The sequence below is a fragment of the Tenebrio molitor genome, chromosome 2, assembly GCF_963966145.1.
Source record: "Tenebrio molitor chromosome 2, icTenMoli1.1, whole genome shotgun sequence".
Classification (NCBI taxonomy): Eukaryota; Metazoa; Arthropoda; class Insecta; order Coleoptera; family Tenebrionidae; genus Tenebrio; species Tenebrio molitor.
The window spans coordinates 30,703,483-30,724,921 of record NC_091047.1 but is presented as its reverse complement, the minus strand read 5'-3'; the positions used below and the strand labels follow the sequence as shown (position 1 = coordinate 30,724,921).

Here is a 21,439-nt window from a genome sequence, read left to right as displayed (position 1 = left end):
ATGGGAAGCAGGCAAAGGAAATTTACACCGCTGTACTTAAATATTTATTTCTCAATAATGATATGATAAAACTACTATAACAATGATATATTTACATTTAATAGTTTGGAATAGTTGGAACCCAACGTTCAGCGACACATTGCGCGATCGGTGCGAAAATCGGGCACTGTGTCGCTCCCCGCGGGGCTCCGACGGTGTACATGACGTAAATATCGTGAAATGGCCTATCATAAATCTTCTGTGAGGTGGAGTGTACGTTTTGAAGCCAAAAGCTCTCCTCACTAATCAAACATGCCCATAGTTTTTGGTTTCAAACTAGTTTGTTGTGGACGTCTATTTCCACATGTTTAGAGATACAGAACTGAAAAGAACGAGAACGGAGCTATCCACAACAAACAATAAAAAGCCTTGTTGAACTGCCTCATGCCACAATTTGCTTCTAATCTCAAAATTTGTGCAAATCGTGCAATCATGCTTCTATCTTCTAATGTTAAGTTCCACTACTTAAATTAGGAGATGCAAGTGTGTACTTAATAATAATTAACAACTTAAATACTATTGAGCATCGTTAAACTTTATATCGTACATAACAAGTAACAGAGTTATAAATAGTGATTGAGTTGGGCCGCGAAAAGGAACCAAATTCGCACAGAGGTGGCCGCGTGCACTGCCCTCGACACTGGCAAAAACCGATCTACGAAATTATAAAATGATTCATTTGGTAGAATTGTTGATGTGCCTTTCTTTGATTTCACATTTTTTTCTGTTTCAGTCAACTGAACATCCATACGTATATTTTACATGATTTTTTTTTGCTTGTAAGAAAATTAATATTACATATAATCTATTCATTTTGATTGTGACCACTCCCTAGTAACTTTTCAGTTGCTAGGTTATTGATAGGGAATTTTAGATAACACTAAATCCAGCCGCAGTTGGCAACTCTCGGAGGCGCCATTTTGACAGAAACGTCACGCTCACAGAAGACAGAACGGAGAACGACTTGCGCAAACGTTTTTCGACGTACACTGTGCGCATATCTATAAAATTGAGTTTTGGTACAAAATTTTAGAATTCAAAAAGAAAATGCCACGTCGTCTTCTCTCAAAGTTGGGACCAAACGGTTAATATTGACTTGTTTCGAGACATTTATTGAAGCCAACGGGAAAACAACTCACAAAGACGAACATCACCAATAAAGTTAACTCTATTTGTGGTTTTTTGTTGTACATTTTGGCTAGTAGGTAAGTGTTGTATAATCGAATGCAGGTTTTCACGGCCGTTGTCAATAGGGTTATTGTTTTCCGGGTTGTGCCGCGGTCGTCTGGATTGCTGGGTAGCTGACGTTTCAATAGCCATGCTGCTATCTTCTTCGGAGCTTGTAAATAAACTGGTTTATTTACCAGTTTATTTACAAGCTCCGAAGAAGATAGCAGCATGGCTATTGAAACGTCAGCTACCCAGCAATCCAGACGACCGCGGCACAACCCGGAAAACAATAACCCTAGTAAGTGTTGTAGTTTGATACCTTCTGCCTTTTCATCCCCTGTAAATCATTTTTTTGAACTTTCTGTCTGATTAGTTTTTATCTGAAAATATTTATATTAATCAAAATCAAAGCTAACTGAAAGTTTTGTCTTATTGCCAAATGACCATTTCCTACGTTCTTCATTAATATCGAGAATTGCATGAGGTGATTTCGAAGTTTTTACGTTAAATAATCTGTACCTGGATATAACCCCACTTTTCAACAGACGTGATCACAGAATCAGACAGACGTTTTTAGTTTCTCCTACTTCAAATATTGATTTCCGTTATTAATATTGATAAATACATTAAAATCATTGCTTTACTACCATGGTCAAGTTTTGACAATTCTGACATTTTCACATCATGTTCACACCACACAAATATTTAGTGTAAAACGCATGCAGCACACAGCTAAACAGCGCCTACTATGTTTTTCGTTGTGGTCACAATCAAAGTGAATAGATATTACTCTTCTCGCAACCTTTTTTAGTCATAGGTAAAGTTGTAAATATTCTGTCATGAAATGTTATGAAAAATTGCCAAATTTGAACAGCATTTTGAATTAGTATCTCGTATTGTCAAATTAAATCTTTTAACACGTAAATCAACCGACAAAAACACATCATGGAAGTAGCGCAAATTTTCTAATAATTTATTTAAGGAAAACAATTCGGTTGCCATGGTGACCATAGCACTCCCGATCATTGAAAATATCCCAATTTAACTATACCTAATAAAGAAAAATAAGCCCAAATATAATTTATAAGAAGCAAGTGTTTCAGGAATAAATATTCTATCTCAAGAGTGAGAATTTTTACTTTCTATGGTTAAAAATGATTTCGGAATTATTACATTCACTAACGGTCGTGGAGAAAATTGAATATCGAATCTTATAAACTAGGCAAAAATGAATAGGGAATTTTTCCACTTTTGAATTTTTTATTAATACAGTTTAAAATTTGTAATGAAATGTGTTAGAAATATACATATTATACAATGTATACATATTACATGTAATGTGTCAAGTACCTGTAACATTTTAAATTTATCTAGTGTGGGAGGATTGGAACAATTATTTTGCTTTCCAAGAAAAATTGTGGAATTCCCTATTCATCTTTGCCTAGTTTATTTTTAAGGTGACAATTTAATTCATACACTAAAAATCCCATAAGCAGCGGCGTTTTTGTCACTATGACAGTGAAAAAAGTTTGCCCTAACTTTTCCAGCGACAAAACCGAACCTAACTTTTGAAAGCGTCTGATTCTAGTAGGTCTGCATCGTCGTACTTTTCCGTATTCATTAAATTGTCTTACCGAATTACACTCAAGCTTTTTTTTTTTGGGTCGAAGTAAACTTGACATTTATAATTCGAGTTTTGTTGCCTGCAATTAAACTCAAAAAACTGCCAGAAAAAACCTCTCATCCTACGGACTTTTCAGAGGCAGTTTTTTCGTTAAATTGCCAGGCAACAAAATTCTCATTGAAATGTCAAGTTTACTTCGACAAAAAAAGCTCTCGTGTAATTATAAGTGAAAAAAAGATCTAAGCGTTTTTAGGGGAATACCAGATCTGGGTTTTCTGCACATTGTTTATCATATAGTTTTGAACATTTAAAAAATTGTTTTCAAAAAAGTTTCAAATCGGCCAACGAAAGAAAGTTTTAAATCTTTAAATTTTCAGTTGAAAACAAACTTTTTGACAAAGCCCCCGATTTGATGCATTAACAGTTATAGTTACATCTTTTGTCTCAATTGTTGAGAAGATGAACAAGGGCAAATACTGTCAAGTTGTTAAGATTAAGTATGTATATCTATTAAAAGCTATATTTCCTGAATTCATTTCGTTGGGCTTAAATTGTCCAAAAATTAAATTTTACTTTAAAATACTGTCTTTTAAACAGTTTATTATTAGTAAAACATATTTGCTTGAAATATTTTTATGCCGGTGTCAATCACAGCTTCTTCTTAAGTAGTGATCAACTAATTCTGTTAAAATAAGTTTACTAAATCGTACAGAAAATTAAGTCTCAGATTTAATGATTTTAAAGGAAAATAAACAGTGTATAGTGCCTTTAAGATCCTAAAAAATGTTACATTAAGGTTAAATCAACACTCACAAATAATACCATACAGACATTCTACATATACAGGTGTCCAAAAAAAAAAAAAAAACACGAGTCCATAGCTCCCTTATTTATCGGAGTATTTTAATTTGTATACACCAAATTAAATGGTTGTGATTAGGCTACAAAATGGCCTAATAAAATCACGTATAGCACCATGGCCTTCAAGACTAAACTGTCAAAATATTTGGACTTTGAGCATATAGACGATAGGTAGTACCTAGTCCTTTTTTATTTTTTTTTTTGTATTTTTGGTATGTATAGTCCAATTTTTACCCTTTTGAGGTGACGTCACGATTTCCTTCCTCGCTTTCTCTTTATTGAAACGACAGAAACAGAAAAAACAAAAAAAAAGGCACGTTTATTTATTGATGGTCACTTTGAGGTTATTTTATGCTCCTGTCAATTTGACAATTTTTAATTTCTTTCACTTATTACATTGATTACAAACATAACCTTTGGAAGCAATTGTCAACAAATTTGACACATTTATAGTTATTTATGATCAATTCAAATTTGTTTCTGATTCTAGCTCAAACATACGTGAAGTTACTAGATAATGACGTCATTGCAAAAGGGTAAAAATTGGACTATAAGTGTATACTTGTGGTACATTTTTGTTTTCAAAATAAAAGTCGCTATCAGAATTACAAAACAAGTATGTGTTCGAATTTGTAAAAAAATATTTGGACAGTTTAGCCTTGAAGCCCTTGGGGCTATACGTGATTTTATTACGCCATTTTGTAGCCTATTCACAACCATTTATTTGTTGTACAGATAATTAAAATCCCCCGATAAATAAGGGAGCTATCGACTCGGCTTTTTTTTGGACACCTAAATGTGTAACAAGTTGTAGCTTTAGTTAAATTAATGATTTTAGCTGATATTTTTTAGAATTTAAAAATTATCTACATTTTTCAATTGATTTTTTCATTTTTTAATTTTCTTCCAAGAAACCTATTAGGATTATCATATTATATTTTTAGAGATTTTAATTTTTTGTAAATTCAAAAGGAAATCTATGAACTAGTAATTGACATTTTGACACATCTTTACACCAATTTCTCCATATTTTATCACGACGGCGACGTAACGATGGCAGCAACTGTTACCAGCATCTGCACCATTTTTAACCTCTTTTTGATTTTATTCCCATTATTACCAACCCCAAACCAAGGAATCATATTAGAACCAATTCAAATTGTAAACCCGCCTCAGAAACTTGGTTCCTTTTCTAAATAGCTAAATAAACATTTTACAAGATGATATGAAGTGACTATTGTTTTTGACTTGACATAATATTTACATGATATGCCTAAATTTATTAAGTCTGTAACATCTTTACACGATCTTGACTCGGTCAGAGAAAGCTTAAAAGTTCACTTAAAAAAATGATCCACCAAAATGAGTTGTGTCCGCTGCTCTTTACTGAATTAATAAATCTACGAGTCAGTATATCTAACTTAAATCATTCTTGTTAAACCCTTAATAGTATTTATTTTGATTATCCAACACATGAAACTAAGACCCTTTAAGTTAGATACCATTTTATATCTATCTGTTACGATAATTTCTCCCAATGAGTGCAATAAAAGTTCATAACGGCTTCGGTATTATAAAATCTATGAATTTATTTTTAGGAGTGGAGTGATAATTCATCAAATACGTACCTCAGTAATACTGTTTAGCTTAGCATAATATTGCATCGTAAAAATTTGCACTAATTTTAAAAATCCATAAAATCGACGGCTATTAATAGTTTTCTTATCCAACCCTTACAATTAGTTCTCAAATATAAAAATCCAATAAGTGGAGTCCTTTACATGTATAAATCGTAGAAATGTCCAGAAATTAGCGTCCACCTCAACATTAGAGATCGACAAGACGATAAGAAACGTTGCTTAACTTTAATAATTCCAAGCATGCACTTTACCAATTTCTGAACGGCTCCTATTTAGAAATTCGTGTGTAGACCTGTAATCGTATAGCGTGAAGAATGCCAAGATCAACCAAACCAAATCTAACTAAATCATGCAGTTAGTCGCCCTTGCTCCGAATCGACAATCTTATTGTCAACCATAAAAAAATAACATTTCTCGATTGATCGATACAACTGGACTGGATGGAAATAGCAGTAGAATCATGTTTAAAAGTGGTTCTCAGTAAGACTACTCTCTACCACAACTACGGTTCGTGCCCACAATGCTTCAAAGTTGGTACTCGGTTTTTGGGAATTGAAAGTTGTACGGACGTCGTTTGAAGCAGCATCGGCGTGGTGTGTCGTGTAAATTATTAAATTCGGTTAATGCATTACTGTCACTGTCTACCTATACATGCACAGGCGTAGGAGCAGATAAGCTAGGACTACGAGTGTAAAAGAAAAGCCCTTCTCGGGGCCCGGAACTCCATTACACATGTCCTCCTCACAGAAGCACATGTGGCCAGTTCCGCTACTTTCCATCATGCACACGTGGTCGACCATGAACAAGTTGATCTGGAGCTGGGAAGTGCACGTCCGTCGCACCACCTCGTAAGCTGAAACAGAAGCGAAATATCAATTTATTGCGTAGTCTATCTTGTTTCCGAAGAAGAGTTGATTGAAGTTTTAAATCAGTGGGCATGTTGCACAATCAACAAAGAAAAAATGTCAATTTGCTTAGGAGTGAAATCATCCCATGAGTATCAGGGTTTTTATTTTTCGCTTATACATATCTCGAATACTACAAGACAACATTTGAAAGCAAAGTTTGGTCTTTTCACTTTCCTCAAGAAAATGTGTATACAGGGTTATTCACGAGTAATAAAGGGCCTTACAAACATTGAAACGCAACCAGTTATACATTTTCATCCCCTTCATGGCTCATTTATATTTATTTTAAACATTTTTAAACAGTTGGTTTTAGTTTTTTTTTATTTGACATGAAGTTGAGACTTGACACTTGGATTCATTGAAAAATAAAAAGATCAACTGGTATCTACTCATTTGAGAAATATCTTTATTTGGTTGCATTGGGACGTGTTAGGCCCATTATTACTTGTGAATACCCCTGGAGATGGGCAATCACAAACGATTAGTTAAATATATTTTTTATTATACCTGAATCATAATCCCTGTTTTTGACACTAAAATGCGTACGAAAATGGGCCTTTAAAACACTAAAGATTTAAGGGTTGCTTAGGTAACAACAAATTCACCTACATTTTGAACAATGATAAATAGACATTTATACACAATTTATGATAGCAACGAAACAACAACAATTGACCATTTCTATAACAACGATTAATGACACAGATTACTTCGAAAAAGGTATTTCAATTTACTTTTTTTGTTATAATTTTCAGATTGTAGTGCAGGTATAATAAAAAATAGCGTATAATACACGTTTATAAGGGCCTTTAAAGCACTTGCGACGTTAAAAGCACTCCGCTACGCGTTGTGCTCTTAAACTCGTCGCGCGTGCTTTAAAGGCTTCCTTATAAACTTATATCATAATTCATAACATACTATTTTGAAATATTTAACATTGTTTTATGCATTTTTAAAGTACAAGAAAAAATAATTTGTATGAAAACAAAGGAGATGTAAAAAAAAGTATGTTTTTTTTATTTTCCTTTTCATAGAGATATAGAAAATATGTACAATCGCGGCCATCCAAAAGTGAACGATAGCTTGCGAAAATTTCCGTATTTTTCGTTAGATTAAATCAGGCTGTATTCATTGGCGTTCGTGCAGCAGGCGTTACTATTTTAATAATAAAAAGTTGTAATAATAAAAATGAGACTGAGAAGTAATTAATACATTATTAAAGTGAAAGTAAACTTTAGTAAAGAAACCTTTCCAACACCTATTCGCATTGGCCTCTCAAGCCTGTTTTCTTGCCAACACCTCTTTATATTGAAGATGCAAGTCTTAGTGCAATGTAATTCTCTCGCCACAGCAGCCAACGACCAATTTTCTTCTAGCTTTGCAATAGTCCTAGCTGTCTGGATCGGAGAGAGATGTGGCATTAAAAAAAAATAGTTTCAATAAATTTTTTATCGCTAGTGTCAAACTTTGACATTTTAGGACGCCTATGATTTAAAGTAAAAATCAAACTATAAAAAAAAAACGTTCACTTTTGGATGGCCGCGATAGTACCTATAGAAAAATGAAAAACGAAAAAGCCTCGATTTTCAGGTGATTTCATCCTTTAAATATCAATTTCAGCAAGTATTTATACTCTGGAACGGACTACAAAATCTCAAATTCTAATTTATGCCCATCTGGTGTGTATGACCTTTGAATTAAAATTTCAGATTTATATCGAAATTTCTCCAAAAAATTCTTTAAGAAAATAATGTTCACATGAGTAAATTTCAATGTGTTAATCAGCAAAGTAATTTTGATATCAACAAACTGAAACAACAAATTAAAAAGCGTCCATAGGTAATTAGGTAGTGCAAATTTTGAACACTAAAAAAATTAGGGCAATTTTCAAAATGTACGTCCTGAATTTCAAAAACTGTTAGCTTACTGTCAAAAACAAAATCGCAATCAATTTGAACGTTTACTTTGATATTGGAAGAAGATTTTTTAGATTTAAAAATGTACATGAAAGCGTCTTTTTTATTTGTTTTTTAGTTTGTTAGTATCGGAATTATTGAAGAATTTTTATGGTAATTTCTGTGTAAGACTGAATTTTCGCTGCCGCTTTGTTTCATCCTTAAAAATCGACATCTCAGAAAGTCAAAGGTATGTATGTATAATATGTTACATGAGCCCAAATCAGAATATGGTAATTTATGTAAATTTGCAAAAATGGGGGTTGCCATTCAAAGAAAAATTAAGATTATATTGGAAAGGGTTTCTTTTAAAAAAGTTAAATTCACCTGTCCAAATTCTTTTCGAAAAGCTCAACTGAAAAGAAAATATTTCCATTAATTTGAACTTTGTCGAACACTGTATTTTAGACTGTCGTTAATAATAATCTAAATGGTTTGTATTGTATGTAATAAATATCTTACTAAAACTGTTTTATTTGAATTATCACATGGTTAAAATAATTTGAATATGTCCCTATCTTAAAAAAAAACCGGGTGTTTGACTCATTTGGCAGTAGCACAGCGGGAGTAATAGCTATTTATGCACCAAGGGCGTTACAACGATGATTACGCCCGGAGAACGACGAATCCAACTCGAGGGCTTTAGCCCGAGAGATGGATATCGTTCGATTCGGTGACGCCGTGGTGCATACAAGATTTTATTTTTCACTACGTGTTCTTTAAAAAAAAAAATTGGCATCTTTGCAATTATGAATTGATGAGGGCATTATGAATTCATTACGCCCGCTTATTCTTATTACGCTCTGTATTATGCCCCGGTTGTTATGGACATGTTTACGTATTTCGTATCCTAGGAGTTATCATGCAATTATACTAAAGTGAAAAATAAAATTAATTAACTAATGACTCTTATCTACTAATATTACAAGCTGCACTTGTAAAATTCTGTTGCACGGTACTTATTAAACCAGTGACCAGTGGTCACTATGTGACTAAAAGATCTAAATCAATAAAAACTGCAAACATGAAATGCGAATCGATTTAAAACAATTTAACGGATGCATACTCGTAGCTTTCAATTGGTAAAACAGATTGTAGGAATTATACGGTGTGATCAAGAATGACTGAGTCTGTTGGTAACAATGAAATTTGGAAAATTTGAAATTTACCATCAAAGGTTCATTTTTGCAATAGCATAAAAATAACCGGCATAATTAATAACATATACTATTTTTTCTTCAAACCTTCATAACAAATTATTTAAGACATGTTAAGAAACCAGGTAGGAATTTCAAATGATTTAGCTAGTTTACTTCACGGACGCCCTCAGCGGAGATAATAACTTCACGGACGCTCCTCAGCGGAGATAATAACTTCACGGACGCTGGTCAGCTTGTTAGATGCCATGAAAATGAAGTGACACTTTAGCATTATCAATGCAGCAGTGCAATGTTATATTTTACGGACGTTTGAAGAAAAATAGTAGTTTATTTGACGAGTTCTTGTGTAAATTGGGTTTTTTTGGCACGAGTGGGCCAGTTTAAAACGCGAGTGAAACGAGCGTTTTAAAGGCCCAAGAGTATATACGCTATATACGCTATATACGCGTGCAACTTTTCTTTTATGACAATAACGAGGCAAATGGTATTCAGTCTGACCACCAGGTAAATTCTGTCTGCTTATAGAGTTTGGAAAAAAAACGGTACTTTGTGATGATGAGAAGAAGTCGTAGATTAAAAAAAAATCTTATAGAAGTTCTTTCCTTTTCGAGATACAAATGATTGAAAATTTGATCAAAGTTGACAGTACGCTGCTGACTTAAAGGTGATTAATTGATTATCTTATGCAAGGTGTAACAGAAATAAGTACATTAATTTTAACCAGTAACAAAACAAGAACACGTCATGATAAACAATTTTTCTATAAGTATATCATTTTTTCTTAATCGGCAAATTTTTTTAGCATTTCCCCCAACCTCCCCCCCCCCCATAAATTAACGAGCCGTTTACGTAAACCTGCTAAGCACAGGTTCTAACAATGGGCAGTATAATTTTGTTTTCGTAAAAATGTTTATAAACAGTCGTCACAGATATTTGTCAAATACTTTAGGACTTAGGTTATCCCTGTCGACCAGGTAGCGTGGTCTCCAGTGGCGGGTAGGGAAATTTGTGGAAAATTTTAAACAATTTTAACTCATTAACGAGAACGTTTACAAAAAAAATATTTATGTATTTAGAAAAGTTGTTGCTCTTGATGACGATGAGTTTTATTACCAGTTAAAATTAATGTACTTATTTCTGTTGCAGGCTGTATAATACAAAGAGTGGAATCATGACTATCGATAATCGCGTGAGTTGGGACACGAAACATGTTGTCAAATATTAATTAACACTAGTGGAATTATTTGACAAAATGTTGAGTGCATCAACTAATGCGATTATCAATAGTCACGATTCCAAAAGTTGTATTCATCAGATTATATCACGAATGAAAAATTTAATACTTTTGTAAACAGAAATTTATTTATTATTACTGTTCTTGGACAAAATATAATTCCGAAAGTTGCAGAACTCGGTAAATTGGGCTCAAATATACTACACACCTATTTTTCGCTGTGTTCAGTCGGTCTATAACAACCATTGAATTGTTAATTTTAGCCAAAATATTTTCCAAAATATTTTTTTAAATAAAATGTTAATTAGTTAACTGCTTGAAGTCACATTTAAAACCCAAAAAAGAAGTTGCCCCAGATTTATATGAACAAGTGAAATTTAGAGTCACCTTACAACAGTCGTCCCAGATTTATTTGAACATGACTATACATTGTCATATCTCATGCTTGCTAAAAAAAGACAGTATTTGCGAAGTTAAAGTTGTTTAATTCTCAACCAGTTGTAAAATTTACTGTTTGATACTTCCCGGCAGAAAAAGAAATAGGAAACTTTCATAGCAGGTCTAACAACGCATACGAACATATGTATACAGTGTGGAAACCACTTATGGAATAAATTCAGTAATTTCAAAAATATTGACATTTGTCAAAAACGCGGAAACAGGTCGATTTTTATTTCTCGTGTGTCTTATTTTAAGTTGCTTCACTTGTTTATGACGCCATCCATTTTTGAGCTATGACGTCATCACCACTTTTTTTAAATGACAACACTGATTTTTTTCTTTTTCTGATAGACCTTATTACTAACTAAACAATTAATGAAAAAAATTGGTACCTTAAATAACAATTTTTTTGAGAAAATGACAAATTTTACTTCAAAAATTTAATTTAATTTTTAATGTAAAAATTTTAATTGACCTTAAACAGAAAGAAACAAACATCTAAGGTTAACAATAAAATGTAACGCAAATGTTGAAATTACCCCCCGCCAACTTTTCGCACTGTACACCGCGCTCAATAATGTCAGGGCTGATTTGTTCCATTTCAGCGCGAATTCTCTGTCATAAATCTTCTAAATTGTTTGGTCTATTAAAGTAAACCCTCGATTTTAAATAACCACATAGAAAAAAAAATAAGTACATTAAAAATTAAATTAAATTTTTGAAATAAAATTTGTTATTTTCTCAAAAAAATTGTCATGTAAGATACCAATTTTTTTCATTCATCGTTTAGGTAGTAGGAAGGACTATCAGAAAGAGAAGAAAAAAGTGGGGGTTGTCATTTAAAAAAATTGGTGATGACGTCATAGCTCAAAAAATGGATGACGTCATGAACAAGCGAAGTAACTTAAAATAAGCATTATTAAAAACAAAAATTGACTTGTTTCAGCGTTTTCGGCAAATGTCATTAGTTTTGAAATTACTGAATTTATTCCATAAGTAATTTCCACACTGTAGATACCTATACATACGATGTCACCGAGGAAAGTCAATCGACTACGAGGAGAGTTCAAATTTAATCCGGAATTTCTCTGCCGGATGCAAAAAAATTGGATATTAAGGAAATAACTTATTCCGATAACGTAATAGACTGGAAGTTCTCTAATTATCATTACAGTTGTTTTTGTTTTCAACGATGATAGAACAACCAGTTTACACTTCCGTTGCCCAACGCATTACTATTGCATTTCTCTGTAACAAAAATTTTAGACTGGCTAAAATTCTTCTAGCTTCTCTAAAATTTGACGAAATTTTTTTATCAAAAACATAGATTTTCCACTACTATCAAAATTGTATGGAAGACCAAAAACACATCGAAAACTTGTCGCACGCAAAACATCCACGAACTTAATCACTAAGATCAATACAGGTGGTCCCGATATAACCTGCCAAAAAAATTCTGGGTCATTAGAAGGATCTAACAAGTCCAAAAAACCCCTTTTCATTAGGTCCAAAATAATGGGGATAAATTAACCCCTATCCACACCCATTCGACGCTGCTGACTACAAAAATACGTACCTACTCAGGAATTAATTGTTGCTGTTTGTAAGGATGACAGTATCTAAGCAACATAGGTACCTGAATCGTTTATGACAAATCTCAAATCTGACAAACTAAATCAAATAAATGACATTTATTGAAAACGCTGTACACTGCTTATTTAAGTACAAAAGCTGATTTTGTAGACTGAGATGAGATGGTAATAAATAAAGTGGTGTTCCTCAATGTGTAAATAAATGTAGAGGTAGTTATGTGCAAAATTGTGGAAGAACTGTGTAATAAGACTATCGTCTTAATTGTGGTTAAATAGCCAAAATAATGTATTGAATAAATTTATTTACACTTTAGATATTCGTACTTTCAACTCTAACTGAGAATATCTACTAACTAATGAAAGGTAAACTAGACTAGAAAAATTATTTTATAATAAATGTTCTGTGTGCCTTCCGTTGGCATTTAAGTACATCTGAGTACGCCGGTACCAATTTTCATAAACAGAATTCAGCATTTCTGGGTTTTTACGAATCTGGTTCGCGGCGTCTGTTACGCGTTTCTGTTGTTGGCCTTTTGTATTTATTTCAACTTCGTAAACCAAATCTTTCGTGTGGCCCCAAAAATTAAAATTCAGAGGGGTTAAATGGAGGATCGGGGACGCCCTCGTATTGGTGTCAGTCAGAACCAACCTCACATAAATGCAGATGTAGCTCCACAAAAGTACAACGGGACGGAAGGACTCCTTCAGGAAAACGCTCGCCGTATGGTCGCCTTGCCGGTCTTGAATTACCACGTGTTTCGCCATAAAGTAAATGCAAATCGGCGTATTCTTGTTTTGTGAATTTCATAACTTTTTGAAGGATTCGCAAATTTAAAATCAAACTTGACAAATGTCATAGGTGTTACAGGTACCGTTGCTAAAGAAATTGCAGCCAAGTAACCAGAATTACCTTTTTAAAAGGGATTATCTCATTAGCGTACAACAAATTTGGACCAAATTTTCGATGATTTTTATCTCGAAAACGAAAAGACTTTTATTAGAAACATTTTTTGTGTATGAGTTCTACTCATCGTCACCTATTACTGGATTTCTTCTGGCAGGTTATATCGGGACCACCTGTATATACCGTGCTTTGGTATGCCGAAGGTGTTTTATACACGGATTCCAAACAATTTTCTCTTTTGACAATTTGTATTTTTGACTAGTAGAAAACCACTAATATCATTAATTTTGGCCATAATATTGTAGAACGAAAAATATTAGAAACTTTACGTTCTAGTTTGAAATTTGTAATTGGTAACTAATATTATTATGTACCTAGTGAAACTGTGCAACAGGCCCCAGATATTATTTAAATTCATGGTCATCACAACCATAATCAAAATGAACTTTTTGTTATTTTTGATATTTTTATGACCGCTCTAAATATAGTAACATAATCTCTGAATCCTTTGATGCGGTTTTAATAATAAAACGTTAACATTTGTTTACAATCTAAGAGATGTTTATCTTCCTCGTGACTGTATCATATGTTTAATTTAGGCCAAGAAAATTATACAAATTAAATAATTACGGAACTAAAACTTTATGAACAAAAAAATATTATAACAGTACCGTGCATTTTTTGGTTTGAGAAATTGGATTTTGCTTCTGCTACTTATTTCCTATTGATAAAAAAAAATGTTTTTCAAAACCATGGAGCCCAACGATAAAGATGACAAACATACTCCAACTGCACATCCTCATTAATTGGTCTAATTTAAATTAGTTCTTGTAATTTTCCCGTCTGTGTTTACCCAGCGATACGACATTTTATCATCATTCATTAACAATTATTGCTCTGGACAAACACAGATGACGGAATTGTCAAATAATGGAGAAAATATTTTGGAAAGAAACTTACGGGACTTTGAATTCCTGACCATTTTGACGCAACATCCGTTGCAAGTCATCAGCGGGGGCTGGTCCCGAGGCAGGGCAGTGTAGTTAAAGGGGTCCTTGCATCTCATGTCCGACCAACTGTCGCATTCGTAGCAGTAGATTTGTCTCGCTAAAAACAGTCGTCGTTCATAAAAGTTAACTGTCGCTATAAATAGAACATTTTTGTGAGAATATTGCCGAATAAAAATAAGCTTCCGCAGAAAACTTATCAGCAGGAAGTCAATAAATCATCTAATCCAATTTTTTAAGACAATCGATCAAAGAGATTATCAAGGGAGGGTCACACCTAAAAACACGATTCGTGTTGAAAAGTTACAAAACACTGATATACAAGCTCATATTTGTTTCAGAACGCCTTGAAAAAGCTTTAGAAGTGTTTTTTAACTTTTTGGCAGTGGAAATACGGCCTTGAACCTGGACACAAGAAAAGCGGTGCAGAAAATGATGGGTTTCACACAAACTCTAACCCAAGGCTGTTATAATATATTTTAAGATATGTTACGGAACGGTTGGATTTCTGCAACAAAGATAAATCTAACTGAACAGTACAATTCCTGAAGGAGCGATCGCAAGAAATATTTATATTAAAAATTCGGTATAATGATTTTCTGCATACACCATGATGGATGAATGATAGAAACTGAAGATTAATTTTTACAGTGTCGACCATAAAAACAGAAATAATTTTGTTGTCAGTGTTATTTAGGACAGATGCCCTCGAGGTTATTGATTATTAAGAAAAACGTTTTTCACACGTTATTCGATATGTCAGGTTCGTAGACAAGAATAATTTCATCGTGAAATACTAGGAAAATTAAACACAAAAACTTTACGCCAAAAGTCACAGAGTAGTTTGAAGTTTTGTGATTGTTACATTTGATCTTTTTCAAATATTACAATAAATTTTTGGGAAATAAATTATGCAAAAGTTCACAACTCAATAACGCATCCAAACTGTACAACAAACTTATTTTGAAAATTAACAACTAATGAACAACATTTGTCCAGAAATTAGCTCACTACAGTCAGAAACATTTACGCCTTGTGTGATGATTTTCCCATTAATAATGCAAAAAGACTTTAGGTGCTGCATTTCATTATAAAAAAAATAAAATGAAAAAATGAATTATAATTTTTTTTTTATATGTACAGGTGTCCAAAAATTGGCGCACTAACTACTTACTACTTAACGAAATAATTGACCTTTAAGTACCACTTTCAAAGACCGCCAAATCAGCAAAACATTTTTCTGAAGTTCACGGTAATCTCTTCTGCACCGTAGTGCACCGTTAGAGCGCCATTTTTGGGACAGTCTGTATGTACAATCGCGGCCATCCAAAAGTGAACGATATCTTGCGAAAATTTCCGTATTTTTCGTTAGATTAAATTAGGCTTTGTTCATTGGCGTTCGTGCAGCATGAAGATGCAAGACTTACTGCAATGTAATTCCTTCGCCACAGCAGCCAACGACCAATTTTCTTCTTGCTTTGGAATAGCCCTAGGGGTCTGAATTGGAGTGAGATGTCGTGGCATTTAAAAAAAATAGTTTCAAACATTTTTTTAACGCTAGTGTCAAACTGTGACATTTTAGAACGCCTATGATTTCAAGTAAAAATCAAACTATGAAATAAAAACGTTCACTTTTGGATGGCCGCGATAGTACAGTTGTCCCAGAACTGCCTCCCCGAAGAAAAAAGGGGCTATTTGGGTAAATGCAATAATCTAAATTTTAAATAAAAAAAGTCCTATCTCAAGCGATAATCGAGAAAACACATCCTAAACGTGACCAATCAAAGTTGAGCACCATCAAGATAAGATAATTGCAATTTTGCGTTGCCGGGGTTTCGAATTTCAAATTTTGTTGCGATATCAATAATTATTTTTGCTGCCTAGCAGTCTGTACTGATTTTTTTGTACTACCTGAGGACGAGCTTCTGGGATTGGTGAAATTTAAAACTTTATAACTCGATTATGTGAACTACAGGAAATTTTATTTTAGTCATCTTTCGTTTGCCCTCGGGCCTGTTTTCTATGGGGAGAGGCAGTTCTAGGGCAGGCTGTATTTGTATTTTTTTTGGGGTATCGTATCAAGTAAATTATGAGTCCGTACTGATTTAGGATGAGTAGCAGTAAAGTTGCATTTTGTCTCTATAGAACTACTCTACACATTCAGAAAAAAGAAGAGGCAGTGTCAGAATATACAGTACGAATGAAAATAACCCCTTCGCCCTCAACTTTTGAACTTGACAAGATAAAAACATTAGACAAAAACCGAATCAAATGATTTCAAGTTTACTACTTTTTAACGTAAACTTTAATAATTAAAACTTCAAATAGCAAGATACAGTAATCCAAGACTCTACTACACTTTAACTTCAATAATGAGAAGATTATTATTTGACACGCACTAATAAAGGAAGACCCATTTAGTCCAACAGAGACTACACTACTCGCCGTCTTTTCAAATGCAGAGCCGCTTTACAAAAGTTAAAGATCTGTTTATTTACCTCAATTACCTCCTTCTTTGCTAAGTTAGTTAACTTTTAAACTATATAACGTTAGAGTTCTTAAACGACTGTAGGTCATCTGATACATCGTTTGAAACATTTTTCAATTCTCTCTCCAACAGCAGGTAGCTTTTCAAGTATTTCACAGTAATTTGTGAACAAAAATATAATTCCGGAATACGTTTGAGATGAACACTATTATACAACAACTCCCTTAACACCACTTTAATGACTAAAGTGAAGTAACGATGTTACGATTATTGAGAATCACAGGTTTACATTACTCAAACTGATCTTTATAAAATCTGAGGAAAAGAATTAAACTGATCTGTGGGACCATTATGCCAAGAATGATTTGAGAGACTGTTTTATTGCCAAGAGGTCAAGTGAGAACATTTTGAACATTTGTTGAAGTGACCACATTTATTTATTGTTTTTGGTTCTTTCTTAAATTTAAATAAAAATTATTATTTATTGACACCGTATCACAGGCTATCAGCGAAAAATGTTCCTGAATGGCATTTTGTTAGAAAATTCCTTGAAATGGGAAAGTGAAACAACTTTAGCTGCACCTAAACTATGAAACCTCATTCGAGCAAAAGTAATTCCAACATGAAGTGATAGAATTGAAAAATCAAGCCACTCTTGGATAGAAAATTGAAAGACCTTTCAAATTATATAGCACGTGACCTCCCTATTTGAAAATTCAGAGTTGACAGCACATCTAACGCCCGCTTTGCAAATATACACTTCGATTTTACGTTAAAAGTAAAACACATTAGGTTTTTGTCCAAAGGCTTTACATACAGAGTTATTCACAAGAAACTTCCGATGAAAATTTCATTATATGCAAGCGAAACTACAATTTCCAAAAGTTTCTAGATTCCTAAATTTATAAAAAGTAATACTTAAATCAACGATTGCTGGCCTTTATATTGTCAGTCATGTCAGTTTTCACATTTTTAACAAATCATAATTTTTCAAGACTTTTTTCATAAAGTACACAAAAGATGAAAACACGGATATAATTCTCATATATGGACAATGTAAAAAAAAAAAAATGGTGGGCAAGCTACATTTATTTACAGACGGCGATTTCCAAATAAGCAACATCCATGTTTGTTGTAAAAAATTTTGCTCGTAACCTCAATAAAGAGAAAGTGTCATGATTAATCTTATTCGCCAAGCTACTTGGATTGCTAAGTTATTTCTAATTTAATAAAAAATCAAGTTCTAGGGATTTCTTGCATATAACGAAATTTTCATCGGAAGTCTCTCGTGAATAACCCTGTATGTATATTGTTTAGCTCAAAAGTAAGAGGTGGGTGAATTTTTTACGTTCACACTGTATAGAAAAATTTGCACGAACTATTTCACACTGAATTGGAATAAAACATTCCAAAAAAAATTTCACTACTCTCATGAGTCATGAGTTCTATAAAGTTATAGCTAAATGCTAATGTCTCTGTTTAGTCGTCATTGTGAATATTTAGAATTGTCCAATTAAAAAAAATGGAATTATTGCCGTAATTATTTTTTTCTATAATTAATTAAAAAATCGGTATTCACGCACAGTTATCTATGTATGAAGTGGGCCATTTTCTTACATATATTTTGTCTACAACCGTCAAAAAAACGTGACATTTATGCATCGTTATCAAGTCGCAAAGTATGGCATTTTTGATAGTGAAAAAATATTTGTCAAAAAGTTTCCTTGGATGCTAAAATAGTTATATTTTAGCATCCAAGGAAACTTTTTATTTTAGCATACAAGGAAACTTTTTGACAAATATTTTAGCATCCAAGGAAAATTTTACAAAAATTGAAACATTCAAAAATTTTAAAATGCGGTTGTAGAAAAAATAGTGTTTATTTCGTGCGGAAGATGATTGTTTTGTTGGCGCATTCGAATGAGTTTGATGTCTCGACCTGACGGTCTCGACCAAAAACTCATTCCCATGCCCCAACAAAAAACAATCATTTTGCGCACTTAATACAAAAATAACTATTTCATGCACAAAAAACATTCACTTCACGCACTTAAACATTACATTTTAGTCGTATTCGTAACAAAATGTTTGCAACAATTAAGATTACATTAAACATTATAGAAAACTGTAGCGTTTTTCCATAAAATTAGTTTGAAAGATTACAATCTTTATTGATTAATAATCCTAAAATAAAAGCCTTTTAAGCCTCTATTTTAATGGTGAGTAGTGTGAAAGCCATCATAGTGCATCCTTAAAAACATAAAGAGAGTGTTAAATTGTTAAAACTTACTTTGACATTCTGCATTAACAACTGTTGTTATTGCTAGCAATATTATCACTGAAAATATAAACAATATTATTAAATGGTTAGTGATTCAGAACAAACATACATTAACAAAATTTAAAAATTTTACAATTTGTTTGTGTACGAGTGGCTCAACCGAAATGTTTCAGACCAAGTTGCTGTTCATTTTTTACAAAAATTAAAATTTATAGCGACAAAATGCAGTAGGTAAGAAACTGAAAAGAATCTAATTTTTTTTTTAATATCTCTTCCAGCCTCTACAGTTTAATTCTCATATTTGCACGAAAAAACTGAAAGCCTATGCTGAAACACTTCTGTTGAACAAAATTGCGTACGTTTCTTCAGCTTTGAATCTTTCTTGCTCGATTTTCTTTCATCTTTGGATCTATCTGTTACAGTTTTGCATAACTCTGAAACCACTCCGATTTTATTTATAACACAGATAGGTAGAAAACTATTTCGAATTCCATATTTTTTGCGTATTTTTAGTAAGTCAAGTCCAAAGCCCAACAGAAAATGTCAGCCATTAATCTAGCCATGTTAATTAAATTTGGCACATCATAAACCCGAAGTTCCTGTATATGTGTATAAATAAAAATATGTATTGGCTTCCTTTACGAAAATATTGGTAAAATAAACGAAACTTTCAGCTCGCTAATATTTTTCACACTTCACAAATATTTTTTTATTTTTAATAAAGCGGGCTGTAAGAATGGTGAAAAATTACAAATAGTGTCAAGCATCCGGTCGGGGGGTATCAAATGTTTAGACTGACAAAAATATGAAGAGGATTTAATCCTTATTTACTATAAATCTGTCAGCGAATCCGTTCCGATTTTTGGTACATTGCGGTTAATAAAAATTATTTATAAAACGGAGAGAGAGAAGCCATGTGGATGAGTTAATCCATTTTTCCAGTTAAAATTTTTGACTTTTTGAATTCAAAAAATTTAATGAAGCAACAATCTCAACACTGATTAATTGGGTTAGACTGATCTGAAACAGTTTACTCACGAGCACAAGACCACCCGGTATATCCGAAATCTATAAAACAAGCTGCAATACAAAGGATTATTTCAACACTGACTTAGTTACACAAGCTACTCCCGACCAGTTAAAAATTTCGAAAGAAACACTACCGAACCCTTACTGTCGAGACAAAACAACACAAAACTCTACATTACCTATAATTGGCAAGACAAGGTTGATTTTGAACATCACGAAAGATATCATCCTGATACAGTCTAGATTGCACCTTCACCCACTTTCATCCTCCTGCACTATCGTACCACGATCCTGACCAGCTGGTTAGTCTGATCTCGATCGCGTTCCACGCTCATTTTACTGTGAAATATGCTGAAAAATTTTACTGTTTCGTTTCAGTCTGCAGTATATTCCTGCCGGTGCTTCTCTTATATTGATCTATCCCGACGTCTGTCTCTCTTCAACGCGGAGGTTCGGCGGGAAAGGTCAACACAGCGACGACCATATACGCTAAATATAAGTATCTTTTATTTCCGGGAGGTGTGTGCGTCTGGGTTTGTCTCATCTGATGGGTTTTCGCCAGTCGAAGCCGTCAAATTAATTCGAAAAGTGATTTCGAAGGAGGAAGCGTGCGCAGGACGAGCGTGGGACGGGGGACACGCATGGTCGGTGCGGTGGGAAGTTTCCCGTAATAACAGCAGGTGCGATGGTAATGGACTGCATTCGGTGCAGTAATTGATCAAACGATTGTTTTGGAGACGGGCGGTAGGCGCTGGATTAAGTCGTTAATGGCGCTCATAAATTGTACTAAATTGTTCATGAAGTTTGATTTTTTTTAGGCGAGTTATGAGTAGGAAACCTGTGCCTGCAGTCTAAAACTAACCATAAGATTGGCTTGCAGAAAATGTTCTAGAGAATGGACAACGAAAAAGAAATAAGTTAGATAGTTGATCAAAGACAAGACAAGAAATATTATTTCATTGAGAGACAATATTAAAGTAGATTCACAATTAGACTAAAATTTTCACGAAATTCTTAATGAAATCCATTTTTGCTTTAGTTTCATTTTAGCTCATTCGAAGTAAAATATTGTTAACTTTATCCTCTGGTGACGATTCTAAGAAAAA

At 33.3% G+C, this 21,439-nt stretch overlaps 1 protein-coding gene across 2 annotated transcripts; it reads right to left on the bottom strand.

Annotated features, from left to right (window-relative positions):
• Positions 1-31: 31 nt before the first annotated feature.
• qvr (protein quiver) lies at positions 32-20,729 on the bottom strand. Of its 2 annotated transcripts, XM_069039667.1 has the most exons (4): positions 20,513-20,727; positions 19,314-19,361; positions 14,489-14,635; positions 32-6,187 (listed from the first exon to the last, which is right to left on the bottom strand). In XM_069039667.1, the coding sequence occupies exons 1-4, from the start codon at positions 20,559-20,561 to the stop codon at positions 5,976-5,978; spliced, it is 456 nt and encodes a 151-aa protein (XP_068895768.1). In that variant the 5' UTR covers positions 20,562-20,727; the 3' UTR covers positions 32-5,975. The 2 variants fall into 2 exon arrangements, with proteins under 2 accessions (XP_068895768.1, XP_068895769.1); XM_069039668.1 differs by lacking the exon at positions 19,314-19,361 and having other exon boundaries at positions 20,513-20,729.
• Positions 20,730-21,439: the final 710 nt, after the last annotated feature.

Bases quoted from the DNA above. Each gene is read 5' to 3' on its own strand.
- qvr (XM_069039667.1), bottom strand. From the start codon at position 20,561: ATGATATCTTTCGTGATGTTCAAAATCAACCTTGTCTTGCCAATTATA. The intron at 19,362-20,512 runs GTAATGTAGAGT...TTATATTTTCAG, and splicing joins CCTTGTCTTGCCAATTATAG to TGATAATATTGCTAGCAATA. The intron at 14,636-19,313 runs GTAAGTTTTAAC...GACTGTTTTTAG, and splicing joins TGTTAATGCAGAATGTCAAA to CGAGACAAATCTACTGCTAC.